At 56.7% G+C, this 17,145-nt stretch overlaps 1 protein-coding gene across 1 annotated transcript; it reads left to right on the top strand.

Annotated features, from left to right (window-relative positions):
• The first annotated feature begins 3,759 nt into the window (after positions 1 to 3,759).
• On the top strand, positions 3,760 to 16,102 carry P2RX1 (purinergic receptor P2X 1). The gene is made up of 13 exons (XM_063341334.1): positions 3,760 to 4,068; positions 7,409 to 7,556; positions 8,083 to 8,154; positions 8,613 to 8,682; positions 9,205 to 9,301; positions 9,654 to 9,734; positions 11,309 to 11,450; positions 12,439 to 12,569; positions 13,243 to 13,333; positions 13,983 to 14,048; positions 14,703 to 14,795; positions 15,333 to 15,380; positions 15,674 to 16,102. The coding sequence occupies exons 1-12, from the start codon at positions 3,932 to 3,934 to the stop codon at positions 15,375 to 15,377; spliced, it is 1,173 nt and encodes a 390-aa protein (XP_063197404.1). The 5' UTR covers positions 3,760 to 3,931; the 3' UTR covers positions 15,378 to 15,380; positions 15,674 to 16,102.
• The last annotated feature ends 1,043 nt before the right edge of the window (positions 16,103 to 17,145 follow it).

Here is a 17,145-nt window from a genome sequence, read left to right as displayed (position 1 = left end):
CAGGGGCTCTTCCTGGCAACTTCGGCCACCGCAGGTCCCCTTTTCACACGCCGTCATATTTTAAATGTACTTGCCACTGTGTTATTCCTCCCCATCCCCAGATTTGCAGCGTGCCGCGCATTTTTGTGCTGAAATTCAGAGCTCCATGCTGAAAGCTGCCAAGTGTGAGTCTGGATTGTGTAATGAGCTTCATCTATTATTTATATTTTTTTTCCCCCGAGAAGTTTTTGGAAAAGCAATGTCTGAGAGCCTGGAAAGACCTGGTAGCTCTTATGCCTACCACAACGTTGCCTTCCTGGGTGTGGGTGGGCTCAAGCCCCGTACAAAGGCTTTCAGAGCCCCCTCTTTATGCCCCAGCAGCTTCTCCATCCTCCAGGCCCGTGTCCCAGCTCGAAGCAAGGATGCATTCACGTTTCCAAATGTCTCCCTTAAAAATACCATTTTTTGCATTTTTCTCTTGACAGCCCCAAGCAGAGGTTGAGTTTGTTTAATGGCTAGGGGAAGGAGTTGCTTTCACAGCCACGGACTCAGTCCGGTGCTAAACCCATGGCAGCGCTGCTGGGGATGCCCTCGGTGGGTCACCAGCCCTCGATGCCCCCGGCGTCTGACCCAGCTGGAGCTGAGGGAGATGCTGGATGAGGCCAAGCCTGGTGTTGGGGACCGGGCAATGAGCCAGGAGAGCATTTGGGCAATCTGCTGCTGGGGCTTTGCATCCCCAAACACTAACCCAGGGACTTTACTGCTGCATTTGCTACTTCCATTTCCACCTCCCGTGGGCAGTGGAGCTAGATGGGCTCATTTTCCTTCTCTCTCCCTGGTTTTGCCCTCTGTGTCCCCGTGCTGTCCTGCTCCTGCGCTGCTTGGTCCCACGTTTGCGTGCTGCTGGGGTCAAGCCCAGCTCAGCACTTTCTGTGCCCAGGGCCACCCCAGCCTCGGTGCCCAGGACCGGCTGCAGCTGAGCTCAAGCCGCCGCCGCTCCTCCAGCGGCATCCGCAGCCCTTGCGCCTCATCACCCCGGCAGAGCACCCCCAGGCCTCCCGCCCGCTTGGCTTGAGAGTGGCTGAGAGACGCAATAGTTGTTTGGAGGAAATGACTGTGAGCGTATCGACAGCATCGTACGAGTTTGAGTCTGCAGGAGCCCAAGATAAGAACAACCCCAAGGCCATGGCTGCTGTGCAGCGGGTCGTGGGCATCCCTCTGGGCTGCACCTTACGCAATAGGCTTATAAAACCCTCTTTCCACTAATTTATTTTTATTTTTCATTTAGGCATTACAGTAGTATATCATCACAGCAGATTGTCGCAAACAGAAAGCAAACCCTGACCTCGCATCAGGACAGCCCAGCTCCGGAGCCGCGGCAGAAAGCACCCCAGCCCCATGAACTCAGCATCTCCCGGCAGGCAGCCGCCCTCTCTGGGCAGGTAATTTAACAGCTCGGCAGCCCGAGCAGAGCCCTTCCCCGGGACAGCCGCCTGGCAGAGGCGGGGAGGTGTGTCGGCAGCTCCCGCAGGTTATCACCAGGAGAAGCATCGCTGCAAACAGGGGTGTGCGGGATGCGGCCCCGGCGGGCAGGCGGCCACGCCGGCCAGCTGGCACCGCTCGCACACCCACCTCCCTGTTGTGGGGCAGGTAGCTTAGCGATGCCACCCCAGACCTACTAAATTCCCTGTCATAAAGTAATTTAAAGAGTGGCAAGCCGAGGGATGGCACGCGCATGGGAAAGCTGTGAGTGACAGTGGCGTGACAGCCCGTGAAGCTTTAGGCTGTGACTTTTTCTGAACAATTAGATGTCATGGCCAAGAGGGCGCCCGTGCTGGGTGCTGCTGGCAGCCTGGACGCGGCAGGAGGAGACCCAGGCCCCATGGATGGTCCCATGCTGGGGTCCCCCGCTCCCTGCATCACCCCGGCCGCATCCACGGGGTCCGGCCCCACTCGCCATCTGCAACGTGGCTCCAAGAGATACTAAAATGGGAGATGCATATTATCTCCCAATGGAAAGTATTTTAGCTAAAGCCATGCTATAACCATTTTATTGACTTCCAAGTACCAGAGAGAAGGTTAGAAGTGACTCTTTTACAAGTCATTTTGCTGTTAAATTTAGCTGTCCTATTTTCATTATCCCCATGGCTTTGGCAAGGGTGAGCAGCCTTCCCTAAAAGGCCTCGTTTCATACAGTAAGTTATTTGCCTCTCTCCTGACAGATATCTAAGCTTATAAGGTTTGTCTGCTCCGCTCAATAGCGGTATCAGCCTTCAATCTTATATGATTAGCATCAGCATTTTGTATTTGCTTTTGGCTCCCCGGCTGACAGCTTTCCATGTTGCTGAGGACTGGGGCGTTGGGATGGTGTCGTGTCACTTGTAACGTGGGATCATCTGATTTTGATTCCCAAGGTCCGTGGTATGCCCAAACGATTTGGATAAGCAGTTCATCTGCTTTTTTTCCCCTGTTTTCCCTATTGCCCAGCAAAGATAATCAATTTGTTCCACTCGTTTCGCGGTTGTCAGGTCTGTAAAGTACTGAGTTGACAGGTCAACACGATGCCAAGTGATGGGCAATTGCAGATGAAAGGTGATGATGTTAAAAGAAATGTTCCAGAAAGGAAAGATTTATCCCAGCAGGTTAAACTTTTCCATCTTTCCAAAAACATCTTCCCCTGCAGAGAGGGACCTTGTCCCGGCCTCGGTGGCCTTGGGCAGCCAGCGCCTCCTTCAAGGTCACGGGAGGCTGCGGATGAACTGGGGCTCACGGGATGGAGCCCATCCTGGCAGGGAGTCCTGAACCTGACGAGATGTGGGGTTTTTTGGGGAAATATCATCTGTTTCCCCCAGAAACAATCCTGGTCAGCCCCAGTGCTCCCCAGCAAAGAGCTCACCCCCGTGGGGCTGTGCCCTGGGGGTTTCCTGGTGGGACGCAGTGTGGGTACAGGGTTCCCCATCCACAGCCTCTGCGCTTTCCCCAGCGGGGGAGACAAAACCCCCACTAAAGCTTCCCACTGCAATGATACTGTCCCCCAAATTTCAGTCTGGCACGTACAAATCCAGCCCCTTTCTCGGTGATCTTCACTTTAAGCGGTGCCTGCGCCACCCGGCCGAGCATCCCTCGCTGTGACCCAGGCTAGCGCTCACGGCCGTGCCTTTCAGGAAATGCTGGAAATGCTGAAAATGCTTCAAAACGCGCCCGCCCCGGCCCCGTGCAAGCGCTGGGAACCAGCCAAGCCCCAGCTGGGCGGCCTCACGGCGGGAGGGGGCCAAGCCGGGCGCCCGGCTGCCCTGTGGGTCGGCTCCGAGTGGCTGGGCTGGGGCTTCGGTGCCCCCAACCTCCCCTTTCCTGACCCTTTTCCCTGGGGCAGCTTTTGAGGGGACAGAGCAGGACGTGGGTTGGGGACAGAAACGGGAGACCCGCAGCCTGAGGTGGCTGTTGGGGCACAAAAGATGATACCCTAACCCCAGTTCCGAAAATCCTCTCCTGGGGCCCCCACCATCTCCTCCATCCCACTGTTGCCCACAGGGATGCCTCGTGGTCCCTGCTGGTCCCAAGTGGCTCCCGCAGCCTCTCTGTCCCCGGGGAGGGCCCCTGCCCGGGCGAGGGTGCATCCCCCACGGGTGGGCGGCTCTGTGCCGGTGGCACGTGGGCTCGGCAGCGGGGTGGCCCTGCACCCTCCCGCACCCCGTCCCACCCCCGGACCATGTAGGGCACCGTCTGCTCCCAGCCCAGGGCTTATAGGAAGAGGAAACCCCGTCCCCGCGCAGAGGAGGAAACCCGACAGCCCAGATGTGCACAGAGCAACGCAGATAGCATTTTTATTATTAATTTTTCCCCCTCCCTCCTCTCTGCAAACAGAGGAGTTGCCGGAGCGGAGGCGGGCACGGCCCGACCCACGGCACAGCTGGCGAGCGGCGGGAGGCTGCGGCACAGCCCTGGCGCAGCCATGGGGCAGAAGTGCATGGAGAAGGTGTCCTCCTTCCTCTTCGAGTATGACACCCCCAGGATGGTGCTGGTGAGGAACAAGAAGGTGGGACTGACCTTCCGGCTGATCCAGCTCATCGTCCTGGCGTACATCATCGGGTAAGGCTCCCCGGCGCCTGCTTTCCACCGAGTTAATGCTTTGCCACCAGGTTAAAATGCAACAGAGACAAAGGGGCTCATACATCCTGTATCCCAATTTGTGGGGGGGTTATTGCTCATGGCATCCCATTCCCTGGCTGTGGCTGTTCCTCTGCTGCCCAGTGTCCCACCGTGGGTCTTCTAGACAGCCACGCCGTCCCCGTGTCCTCCCCAGAAGCTGCTGCCTGTGCGGCTCGAGGCTCATCCCTGCCCAGCCCCGCTCCGCGCGCCGGGGCCCTGGCTCCTCGCTGAGACGCTTCCAAACCCCGCTCGAGCTGCTGGACGGTGGCCTGAGAATCTGTTGTTATTTTTATTTGCATTTACATTAATGAAGAGGCAGTTGGGGCCAGCGCGGTGATTTGTGAGACCCAAGCGGCTCGAGACAGGGCCATAAATCTCCCCGTCCGCCGCTCTGCTGGGGAGGCAGAGCCAGCCCAGCGGCTGGGGCCGGGATGGAGCCTGGCTCCAAATCCCTGCTTTGCTTTTCTTTTGGGAGGCAGCTCCCAGAGCAGCCGCAGTGCAAGAGCAGCTGCTTAAAAAGGCAGGGAGCGGAGCAGGCGGGCTCGCGATGCGTGTCCTTGGGTGCCCTGGGACTGCTGCTCCTGCCACGGCCATTCGGTCCCTGTCCCCTCGGCGTGGGACGATGTGCTGTGCTATGGGATGTGACCATCGATAGCAGTGACAAAAAAATCTTTGGTGTGCCCCTATGGCTGCTGTGGGCTCAGCCCTCGAGAGAGAGAAAGCAGCACGCTTCCATCGGGAAGGAGGTTGGCAGGGAGAGGGCGTGTCTGGCCACGAACTGGAAAAAAATTGGGTATTTTGGGGGTGCAGGGCACCTAGTGCAGCCCAAAGGAGAGGCAGCAGCCCCCAGGGCTCACTGCACGTGAGTAGCTGCGGGGAGCAGCGATGCCCATCCCGGCTTTTAGCCCAGATGCCCTGGAAAGGGGGAAAAGCTTCCCAGGGGATTGTCGTGGGACCCCCCGCGTGGCTCCCACCCTGCTCACCGGCGCTTTGGCTCACAAGGGTGATCTTCATCCCAAACTGCTGCTGAGCCAAGGTCTCAAGGCTGCTGCATTGCGAAGGGTTTTGTACTGGCCCGGACTGGTGTTACTGGGAGCAGCGGTGTTTCTCCTAAGGGCTGAGGCCGTGAAGCCCCAGGGCTCCAGCAAACCCGGCCGGGGCAGCTCCTGCGGATGGGGAACCGGCAGAGGTGGTTGCTCAAAGCGCAGCTTCCTAAGGAAACGTGGCTTAAGCAACCCGGCTAAAACGGGACGGGCAGCCGGGAGGGGGCACAAAGAGCACCAGCTTGGGGGTGACAGCCAGGGGCAGGGGCAGAGGGGAGCAGGTTGGCACAAAGTTGCTGTTAATTCCTAAGTTTTTGCGGTTTTGGTGGGGTCGGGCTGTGAGCGCGGCTGCCCGTAGCCCCACCGGCCATTGGCATCCCCTCGCTGCCTGCACGCTGCTGCCGGTTCCCTGCCTGCGCCGAGCCGCGATGCTTGAGATTTTTTCTTCTCTGAAAGCAAGTGTGGCAGGCAGATATTTATTTATTTACAAATACCCCGGCTTTGGTTCCCCTTGGAATGCTCGTGGGGATGCGTGCCGATGCATGGCGGTGCCGGAGGGATGCGTGACAGTGCCACCAGCGCAGAGGAGGGACCTGGGGCTGACCCCGCCGAGAGCTCTGGCGTTACCCTTGGGGAGCAGCTCTTCTCTCTGCTCATACGCTGAGATAAGGTGTTATCGCTGCTGGCCAGGCGATGCCAGGAGCTCCCCGGCTGGACATCGCTTTCTGGCTTTCGTTTCCCGAAAACCTCGCACGCGAGGAGGCTGCGGGCTGAGCCACAGGATGCAGCCGGCGAGGGAAGAGGGCTTGGTGACTCTGCCACATCGGGGAGTGACACCAGGGGACTTTCACCACCTGGGCAGGGCTTGATACGGCATTTACAACACGATGGGGAAATGACACCTTGTTTGCCGTGACCACGGCTCGGCGGCGGGGTCGGGGCCTCATCCTGCCCTGCCCTGGGGAGGCTGTGTCACAGTGGGGTGACCGCAGCCACCTCTGCCAGGGAGGGATGAGGTGGCAGCGGCAGAGGCTGCGCTGGAGGCAGATTTAGGGAAACACTGCACCATGGTTCTGCCCAGCCCGCAACCTCGAGGGCATCGGGGAAGCTAACCAGTGTAACCAGTGTAACCCAGTGTGGCCCTCTGCCTTGGAGGAGTTGGAGCTGGGGGTCCCAGCTGGGGTGGCATCTGCTCCCATCCCCAGGTACTGGAGCAGATGCCACCCCTGAGGTCCCCTCACCCCCTGTCCCGGGATGCCGATGGGGCTGCAAGCCAACAAGCACTGTCCCCAAGAGGTCCCCAAGAGGTCCGGCATCCAAGAGGTAGGGCAGATCCCTGGGCAGCACCTGGGGTTGCCCCGCTTGCCCCCACACCCATCGGTCGGGTGCCCGCAGACGGGCTGACACGCCGGGCGGGTGTCACGGGCTGTCCCATGGGGAACACGCTGCCTCTGTCACGGCCAGCGGGACCGGTGCCCGTGGCGGCGGGGACAAAGACCAGATCACTCCTTTTTTAGCGCCGGGAACGGTCCGCGCCGCCAGGAGCGCTACCCGAAATGGTTGCTTGCCCATGTTTATAGCCTCCCTGAGTCAGAGTCAATCCAGCGGCAGCTTGTTTATGCTATAGGTTAAATAGTGTCAGGAGCCGGCCCTAATGGCTGAGCGATGGGCTGGGAAACACAGGGACAGCCCCGTGCCGGCCACAGCAGTGTCCCCAACCCTGCTCCCACAGCCCACTTGCACCCAGGGCCATGACTCCGTGGTTGCCTTTGCTGGATGGGGAACGGTGGCCCTGGACATGAGCTGTGTCCAGACTTATCCCTGTCTTGGCCCTGGAGGCACTGATTTTTGGAGAGTGCCTACGATGTGGATCAGGAGGGTCCAGGTGGGTCACCGAGCCCAGCAAGCTGCAAACCCACCATAGGCTTTAATCCCAACTGGACGATGGCAACCCTGCTCCACCAGCCTTCACACACCCTCAACCATAAAATGTGTCCCAGTCCCCAAAATAAATCGTCCCACTGGGAAAGTCAGGTCCTGCAGCTACCGCATGCCTCAGGCAAAAGGTGGGAGAGCTCAGCAACACATCCCTCATCCAGCTGGAGGGAATTTGGCAAATAAACCCCCAGGTGAGACTTGGTAGAAGAAGCCCCAGTCCACAGTGACGTGCTGGGTCTTCGGCCTCCTGCAGATAAATGCCGGTGGCCACGCTCACCCCACCGTCTTTCCCTATCCAGGTGGGTTTTCCTCTATGAGAAGGGCTACCAGTCTCAGGACAGCATCGTCAGCTCGGTCTCGGTGAAGCTGAAAGGCTTGACACTGACCAACGAGAGTGTCATGGGCCCTCACATCTGGGATGTGGTGGATTATGTTTTCCCAGCCCAGGTAAGGAGGCAGGGTGGGTTGGGGGGGGTTGCTTTTGTCCTGACAGCTGCTTTTCCCCACGTGCCGGGGCGCAGATGGGCTCCTCGGTGTAGGCTTTCCATGGGCTAACCATGCATGGTGTCCCTGTGGTGGAAAGCAGATTGTTCCCACCACAAACCTCTGCCCACATATCACCCCTGAGGAGCATTTGGTGCTTGGGTCCCACCATGATTGATGGCGTATCTTTGAGGCTGCCTCCAAAAAAGATCAAGGCTCCTCCAGTGCCTCCAGACGATCTTGGGCAGCAAGAGGGGTCCTCCACTGTCTCTGGGGCTGGTGGCACTGCAGCTCCCCAGGGCCACCACCAGCTTCCCGAGCTGCGATGGAGGAGGGTGGAGGACCCAAGGTTAGGGAGAAAAGTCCTGTCTGCCTGGACGTGTGCCGGTGGTTTGGGTGTCCTACCCCTTGCCCCAGGGAGAGGCTCCTCACGGAGACTCCATCAGAAAATGCCGTGCCGGCTGTGAGCTCGTTGGCTGTGTCTCCACAGGGGGACAGCTCGTTCGTGGTGATGACCAACTTCATTGTCACCCCTGGACAGAAACAAGGAACCTGCCCAGAGGTAAACGCACTGGCTTCCTTCAGCGGCCTCAGCTTCTGTAATGTAGGGGGTTGTGGTGGTGGCACTGGGGAAGGAGTTTTCCTGACACTGAGGGGTTTAGTAAAAGCCTGAGCCTGGCCCCATATTATCGTTCCTGGCTGGCGAGCGCTATGTGGAGGCTTTTATTCTGCTGAAAAACAGCCAGCATCTATTTAAATTTTCTTCCCTTTGAGATGATCAAGCAGAGCAGACTGGAGGCTTAAATAAAAGCCTCTGCCCAGGATTTAAAAAAGAAATTGCCCCTTTTTCCTGCTTAATCTGGACCTCCTTGGTTGGGGAGTGGTGCACAGACGAGGTGCTGGCTGCAGCCGGGTGGCGTTTCCCACAAGGAAAAGGCTGCCTGGGGAGGCGGGAGGGACAGAGGGACGGGAAGCGCAGGGTGAGATGCTGAGAGGCGGCTGCCTGCTTTCTCCAAACAGCTGCCGGACGCCGGGCCCTGCTCGCGGGACTCCGACTGCAGCAAAGGGAAATACAGCCGCCAAGGACAAGGTACGGCACGCGGCCCCGAGGCTCCGGCACCGGCGTTTCTGGTGAGACACGCCGAGCACAGCGTACTCCGGTGAAGCCGAGTGGCTGGGGAGTCTGGCAGGGGATTTGCTCCGGACCAGCAGCCCGTGGGGTTTGGGGAAAGCCGGTGAGGTCCCACCTGGGCTGGTCCTGCTTTCCTCTTCTGAAAGGTATCTGAGCTGCAAACAGCTCTGCCAACAAAAGGTTAATCAAGACTAAACCATTTCCCCCGAGCTGCTGTCCTTCTCTCAGCTCGGACTTTTTCTGAGGTGTGTTTTTAGCAAGAAAAATGCCCAGCTGCTCCCCTGTACCACAGTGCAAGAGAAACCGCTGAGAGGCCACAGTCAATTCCCCTTTTTCTAAAGGGGCACCAAAGCCCTGAGTATTTTGTGCCTCGGATGTCTATGGCGGGGCTGAAGCTCCAACCAGATCCCATCTGTCCCAGTGTGAGGCTGGGATTTCCCAGTATCCAGGGGTGCGAGCATCCTTCTCTCCTCCCCACAGGGCTCATGACGGGCAAGTGTGTGCATTTCAACAGCTCTGTGAAGACCTGCGAGATCTTTGGCTGGTGCCCCGTTGAAGTTGATGACCATGTTCCCAGGTAAGAATGATGTTGTTGCCCCCTTTTCCACCCCTGATATGGGTCCACCAAGGAGCCCAAGGAAGCATGCAGGTCCTTGAGCTCTCTTCCAGCCACCTCACTGTGCTTTTAGGGTTTCTTAACTGAAATCCCAGCACCTAACTCCTTCTCTGTCCCCTAACAGGCACTTCCATCCTTCCCTGGGGCTTTTCTCAACCTTGTTGGCATCTTTCACTTAGAAAGGGAAGGGATGAGATCACCAGTTTTTCTGGCTCCTGCTCATCCCAGTTTGGACGAACCTCCACCAAATGGGGCTTGCCCTGGAGGCTGGAGGGCTGAGTGATGGACGCGTGTCAACGCTTGTGTTTTTCAGCCCTGCCCTGCTGTCAGAAGCGGAGAAGTTCACCATGTTCATCAAGAACAGCATCACCTTCCCCAGGTTCAAGGTGTCCAGGTAAGGGGAGGTCTGGGGGGGGGATGGATTCTGCTCGGTTCCCCCAGCCGTGTCCCTCAGGGGAAACCGTGTGTGTACCTGGATGCTTGATGTAGAGGATGCCGTCCCTCACCAGCGAGCCCAGGACTACTCTAACTGCTGCGCTGATCCCCAGGTTAGCTGGCAGGAACTGAGGCATTTCCCCCCCAGATCTGTCCCACCTCAGCTGGTAGCTCTGGTTACAGGAGAGAAATTCTCTGGAGTTAATGTCTCCTGAGTTACCCTCGCACGGTGCACACGAAAATACAGTTTCTCTGATTCTTCATTTTTCCTTTCCTTTTTCCACCCTGAAGATAACAGTAAAATACTACATGGCACAGTGGGGTACGAGCAGCCGGGACAAGCCTGGTGCCCAAAAATGAGCAGAAGCCCCTCTTAACATCACGGTTCCCACCTGTTTCTGCAATGGGTTATAGGGGCAGCCCCCTCCAGGCAGAAGCAGTGCCGCCGGCTGAAGCTGCACACATAAGAGGGTTTGTGATGACACCGATTATGTATCTGATTTGGAACAAATTAACAGAAGCTATTCGTGCTGATAGGCAGCGGCTTCTCCTCTCTAAGCCCATCGTGCCCCTGCGCTGTAGCCAAGGTTAAATGCCCTGGCAAAGTCTCGAGCCGACCTCACGCCGCACCCCAAGAGGTGGCTGGGAGAGGGGATCCCCCACTGGCAGCGAGGAGAGGTGACAACCTGAGCGAGGGGACACAGTGGGGCAGCGCAGGTCCTGGAGGTGAGGGCGGCCGGGCTGGCTGCCGTCGCGGGGGCTGAGACGCAGCCATGGGGTCATGGGGAAACTTCCTGCCTTTGATCACTGCCGCTGACTAACTGCTGACATAAACGATGGGACGGGGTTGAGCAAGGCACAAGTCTTACAAAACCATCTGTGTCGGGGAGGCTTCACAGAAAGACTATTTTTAGGCAAAAGAGCAGAGCGGGGTGGAAGGCAAGACGTTGTCCTTTCGTTTTCACCCTTTCTGGAGGAGATAGCAAAATCCAGCCAAACGTAAAAGCTGTGGGATGCACTGTCCGTGAGCTTTCCTAGATGAAAACTGTTGGTGCACGGAGGATTGCACGGCAGAGCCCGTGGATGAGCCGACGTGCGAAGGGGAGAGGCAGCTGGGTGGGATGGTGGAGGCCACGGGGGGGTTTGCAAAGCCGAGGAATGGAGAGAGGGGGCTGCTAGAAGAGGTGAGGACAGGCAGACGTGTGCTGGGTTTGGGCAGCGGGCACAGCATCAGACCCAAAGCAGAGGTGGAGAACACTTGCAGGAAAGAAAACAGCAGAGAGGCTTTCTCTGTAGGAGAAGGTTCTGGGGAAATGAGTTGCTGATGGGGTGGGAGAAACCAGGCAGGGCTGGGGGAAGGGGCCTGGTCTCCATGTGTGGGGTCTGATGAGCATGTCGGGGAGGAGGACGAGGCCCTGAGCTTTGACATGACCCGGCTTTGAGCAATAGGTTGGTCCAGGGACCTCCAGAGGTCCTTTCCCACAAAAATTATTGGGTTATTCAGACTCTTTCTCCCTCGCTTTTCATTCACAGGCGCAACCTGGTTGAGAGCGTTACCAAACAGTACCTGAAGAAATGCACCTATCACAAAGTCACCGATTCCTTGTGCCCTGTGTTTGACCTGGGATACATAGTGAAGGAATCCGGTCAGAATTTTACCATGTTGGCTGTTAAGGTACTTAAATTGCAAACGTTTCTTGCTGACCTGGGGAGGGGGACACCGACAGAGCAATCAGCCCCAGGCTGTTGAGACATGAGGGATCTGTTTTCTCAAGGACTCGCAAGGCAGTGTCAGAATTAGCTCTTAAAGATTATGAATCTCCTTGGACATGGGCTAATAGTTAAGCCTTTCTTGGAAACTCCCCTGTAAGATTGACAAGATTTGACCTGCTGGAAGTAAATCCAGGGTTCCGTTTGTCTTAATTTGTGCAGTGAATAACTAGTGCTGTGTGGCCAAATCCCGTCCGATTGAGCTCGGAAACCTCGGCCGGACGGTCAAATGTTGGTCACTGCACAATGCAAAATGCAGCCTCTTCCCCCGGCTGCGAGATGCAGCCTTGCCCTTCGCTTCCCGGGGTGGTGTGCAGGAGTATCCGCCACTGCTGCACTGCAGAGCCTTAACCAGGCAGTAAATTAAATCAGAGGCTTGCGTATATTAAAGGTGCTAAAAGATGAGCTCAAGAGGGACCGCTTCATTTCCTAGCAGGTGGCCACTTCTCTTAGAGGAGGTTTTCTTCTGATCTTCATGGGTTCGTTTCACCGTCCTCTATGACCGTCTTAAATTGCCTTTGGTTTTCCCTGTGACGTTAATGGTTTGATGGCAGGGTTAAGCCACAGGAAAGGCGAATCTCATGGGCAAAATTAGCTAAGCGAAGTCAAGAAACAAGTCCTGTTTCTCAGGACCATGCCTTGGGCATGGGGTGCTGATCTGGAACAAGAGGGCATGAATTTAGCTGTGTATCCAGCACTTAGAGCAGCAGCGAGCACGTCCGCGTGGGGTGATGTATCGGGCACAAAGCTGAGGCAGCGGTGGAGTCCGTGTACCCTGGAGAGCCAGGACACCTCATAGCATCAAGAAAGGCCACGTATGAGGAGGGAAAGCGTTTCTCCGTGCAGGCCAGCTCCAAGCAGGGGCAACCTCGTGACTCCCCTCTCGGCTGCAGGGCGGAGTGGTGGGCATCACCATAGACTGGAACTGCGACCTCGACTGGCCCGTCCGCTACTGCAAACCCATTTACCAGTTCCACGGCCTTTACAACGACGACAGTAACGTTTCACCGGGCTTCAACTTCAGGTAAGGAGACCCCTGTTAATTCTCCAGGCAGAATTCAGAGGTGACATCTTTCAGGATCCCACAGCACTCAAGGGACGGTGAAAGATCAGGGACTGTTCTCCAAAATACTCGCTACCTTTGCAGTGCCAGACAGCAGTGCTCTCTTCAGCATGGCATGAGAAAAGTGATAACCCATCCTTTGACCTCAAAATTACCCCATTCCCTGTACATCTCCTCCCCCTTGCAGACTCTCCTGCTCAGCTGAGCTCTCGGGAAGCCCCTTCAAAGTCTGGAGATGGTGCAGGGGCCATCTCGCGTGTTCCCACGCTTCAAAGCGTTCAGCCACAGCGTGACATTTTGGCACGAGCTGCTGCTCTAACTGCTGCTCTGTGCGACGCTCCCACCAGTGCTGCACTAATCCTGTCACACAGCACTTGGGGACATCAGGTATCAGCACGAGCAGGAGCTTTAACTCAAATTTTCAGGCAGGGAAACTGAGGCACAGAGGGGAGAGGTGCCAACAGCCCAGCTCCTTTTGTGGGGGCTTAAGGAGAGGGTCAGGAGCAGGTCCACGACAGCCCAGCCCCAGATCTTTGTCCTGCTCCGCAGCCCGCCAAGACCTCGATGCTGTTGGGTTGCAGGGGGCTGTTAGACAGCCTGGCAGGCCATTAACGCTCACCATCCCATCGGACAGATACGCCAAATACTACAAAGAAGGCGGGATGGACAAGAGGACGCTCTACAAGGTGTTTGGGATCCGGTTCGACATTTTGGTGAATGGCAAGGTAAGGGTGGCCAGGTGCTGGGTTCACCCCCAGATCCCCGGGGTGGCAGTGCCATGTCCTCAGGAAGGGGCTGGGAAAACCAGTGTGAGCGTTTTCCTCGGGTGCTGCCCCGCTCACAGCAGCCCTTGGGAAGTGCCGGGGAAGGGAACATGGAGGGAAAGCCCATTTCACAGGTCACACCTATCGGCTGCAGTTCGGTCAGCAGTTTTGTCCAAAAAAACCCATCATGATGGGCTCGGGGGGGACGACTGTGGAAAGTTAAAACCTTTTGCTGATATTTCTGAAAGCTGAACGCTTGCATTTTTCTATTTTTCTATTCCTACTGAGAGAGAAGGCTCCTTGTGTTCCCACTGGGAGTATTTAAAGGGCATACTTCTCCCGCGCCCCCCTCCTTTTTTTTTTTTAATGAAAAATACAGGAAGCAAAGTGATTTCAGTTTATGTCAGCCTAAAACCTACCTACCGTATTTTTCTGTTTCACCAATGAGCTTAAAACCGGCTCTTACCCAGCTGCTGTTTGCCTCTGTGCTGTGGCTGTGGTTTGGGTTGCTGCAAGGCGCTTTAGCTGAGCCCCACATACAGCTATGGCACCCCTTCCCCCCCCTCGGGCTGATTGTAACGTATCACCTATTTTCTCCGATTTTCTTCAGGCAGGCAAGTTTGACATCATCCCGACCATGACCACAATCGGCTCTGGAATTGGTATTTTTGGAGTGGTAAGTTCAGATATTTCCAGCTTCTATATGGAGACGCTCAAATTATTCTCCTTGCTTGTGGCATCCGTGGGGAAGTGTCCCCGAGCCGCAGGGAAATACTGGTTCCCACTCAGGCAACGGGGAAAGGGGGAAAGGAGGTGCTCTCCTGCCTCGCTAGCGCTGGAAAATAGATTCCTGCCGGCCACTGGCTGATGTGGATTCTGCTAGCGAGAGCTGCTGCCCTGCCGAGCGAGGGGAAGGCAGGCCTCCGTCGCAGGGCCGTGTTTTGGTATCTTGGTAGTTTCAAGTTAAGGCTGGTGTTGAGGGGGTGTTGGGGGTGACGGGCAGTATTTAATGCACGACAAAAAAGAGCATCCTGTTTGGTTATGGTCATTAAAGACCTCAGCGTGACCTGAAGGGTGTTGCGCTCTGCATATGCCTAAAGTGGAAACACTTCATTTCTGTTGACTTTAATTGCCCGTTATTGGACCCAGAACATGCTACTTCTGACACAAATGGACATCCATGGGCTGTACGCGCTTTAGCAGCTGCCACGTTGTGGGTTGAAGTAGAAGTGACCCTAATTTGCAGGGCAAAGCGGAACAAGCTGGAAGCACAAGGTGGGAGAGGTGAGCTGGGAGGGCAGCCCTGACCCTAACTGCGCTTTGATTTAAGGCTTCTGTCCTCTGCGACCTGCTCCTGCTGCATTTTCTCCAAGGACGGGACTACTACAAGCAAAAGAAATTCAAATATGCTGAACCGGAGCCTGTAAGTAATAGCACGTCCCTCCCCTGCGGAGGCCCTTGCGGGGGTGTGAGGGTGGATGTGTGCGTGGGTAACGATGCTGTAACACAAACAACATTTATATTGAGGAGCGACCAGGCGCCTTCCTGAGCTACTGGGAGTCCTGAGCCCTTGAGACTGTCAGAGACTGGCACCCAAGAATCTCCGCTCCTAAATAACAGAGATCTTCCACGTGACTTACCGTTAATAGCTTTATTCCCTCCCTTTATCCCCAGATCTTCCAATATCTGGTAGCATTCACATTGCTTTAAGGGAAGCAGGGGCAGACCAGTGCTCTAGCAAACTGGAAAATATCCCCTTTTCTGCTTTCTGAGGACATCTCCGTGACCGTGGGATGTTTCATGGCCTTTCCTAGGACACGAAAACAGCTCCCCTCAAATTAGTCTGAAAATATGTGTATACGTTGTGGGTTAGAAATCGCTGTTCAACCACATTTTTCCCTGGCATTGGAAAGGGGCAGGTCTGTAAAAGAATCATTGTTTTCTCTCTTTTAACCCCCAGTCGAAGTCGCACAAGAAGGAAAAGGAGCTGGACAACACGCAGTGAGAGGTGAGTGGCGTTTCCCCAGCGTACGGCTGGCAGCGGCGAGGGCTCTGGGTCTCGGGGCTACCCCAAGGTCCCCGGGAAGGCAGCAGGTCTCCGGGGAAGCCTGGAGGAGATCTGAGCTGTGGGCTGGACTGTCTAACCTGGGCTCAGTGTTTCCCAGGGCAGGCAGATGTTCGGGGGCTGCACTGGGTGCAGGAGTGGGACTGACATCACATCTCCGATGGCAGCGTTGCTTGAAGAGGGACAGTGGGGAGGCAAGACACCAGAAATCACTGTGCACATCTCTCTCTTGGCAGAATCCACACTGACTGGCAAACCTGCACCCTCTTCCTCCTCTCCTAAATCACCACCGCCATCCCCTGTCACAGCCTGCACCACCCCCAAGGCCAGCGGGAGCAGTGTCCGGCTCATGGGAACGTGGCTCCCTGCAGCCAGGGCAGGGTCTGGCCGGCCCGGTGCCCTGCCTCTGGTGGGACACGCCGCGATGCTGCGGGTGGGTTAAACTAAGGGACCCTGCTGTGGGGCACTGGGGGCTGCAGGGCTCCCGCTGCACCCTGCCTGGTGTGCCGGGGCCGTGCCGGGGCATCCCAAACCCTGGGGAGAGCATGGCCGCCTCTCCTTCCCCAGCGGCACCCTTGGCCAGTGCCAACCTGAGGCGAGGAGGAGGGAAGGAGAGCTGGCAAGAACCATGCCCAGTCCCTCAGCACGGGAGAAAAATGGCTATTTTGTAAGGATGTATTTTATTAAAAAAAAATAAACCTTTAGTTTTTCTACTACATCCCTTTGCAGTGCCCATGCTTGCCCTGGGGCACAGGGGGTGGTTTTTGGCACTGGGGGTGTGTGTGTGTGTGTTCGCACATGCAAAGTAATTCTGTAAACGGGGCTGGAGCGTGGGGCCTCTGCTGTGGGCTCTGTGCAGGCTCCCCCGGGCTCTCCTCCCCGTGCAGGGCCCCTGGGTCTCCGGCCACGAGCAGACGTTGTTATCGGGGTTGTCACTTGGGTTTCCTCCTCAGACAGGCTGGCTGGCGCGATGCCGGCCATCAAGAACAGCTTCCTGGTGCCAGCTCTGCTTCCCGCTGCCCGCGACGGTCGGTAGTAGCCGGCCAGAATCAACCTTCTCAGCAGCAGCCTGACAAACCAGCTCTTTGCGCCCAGGAACTAAACCTCCCCTCTCTGATAGAAGATTTGCACAACTCGGCACGTGCGGTTGGAATTCACGAACGGCGCCCAAGCCCCGCGTTGCTGCGAGCGGCCCCTGCCCTGTGCTGCTGGCTCCGTGCAGTTCTCCGGGATGCATTAGCATGGACTTTCGGCACAGTCTCTCCCTCAATGTCGTTTTGCAACCCCTGGAGGTAATTTTGCCTTGGTCGCTCCCAAACTGGATCCCGGCTGCTGTGGGGAAGTCGGTAAAGATGCTACAGGGATCGCTCTGGCTGTGGCTGTCATGGCGCTGAGGGCGGTGGGGCGCGTGAGCCAGCAGCCTGCAGGAGGGACAGACCGCGCTGGGCTCGTAGGGACGCAGAGGGACATGCCACAGGCAGTTGCAGGTGATACTTGGTCATAAACTCAACAAACATTTCAAGCCAATCTCCCTGTGGGGAGATTATTTGCTCTCCCTGTGGGGAGAAGGATGCCTCAGCTTTCACAGGCAGCGGGGGCGGGTTTGAGATTATCCATTTGGTAGTTTTTTTCACCCTTTCTCATGATCATAGAGCGGTTTGATTGGAAGGGACCTTCAAGGCCACCCAGTGGCACCCCCTGCCCTGGG

Source organism: Chroicocephalus ridibundus, chromosome 7 (genome assembly GCF_963924245.1).
Source record: "Chroicocephalus ridibundus chromosome 7, bChrRid1.1, whole genome shotgun sequence".
Lineage (NCBI taxonomy): Eukaryota > Metazoa > Chordata > Aves > Charadriiformes > Laridae > Chroicocephalus > Chroicocephalus ridibundus.
The sequence above is the reverse complement of the archived record's forward strand: the minus strand, read 5'-3'. Positions and strand labels throughout refer to the sequence as shown.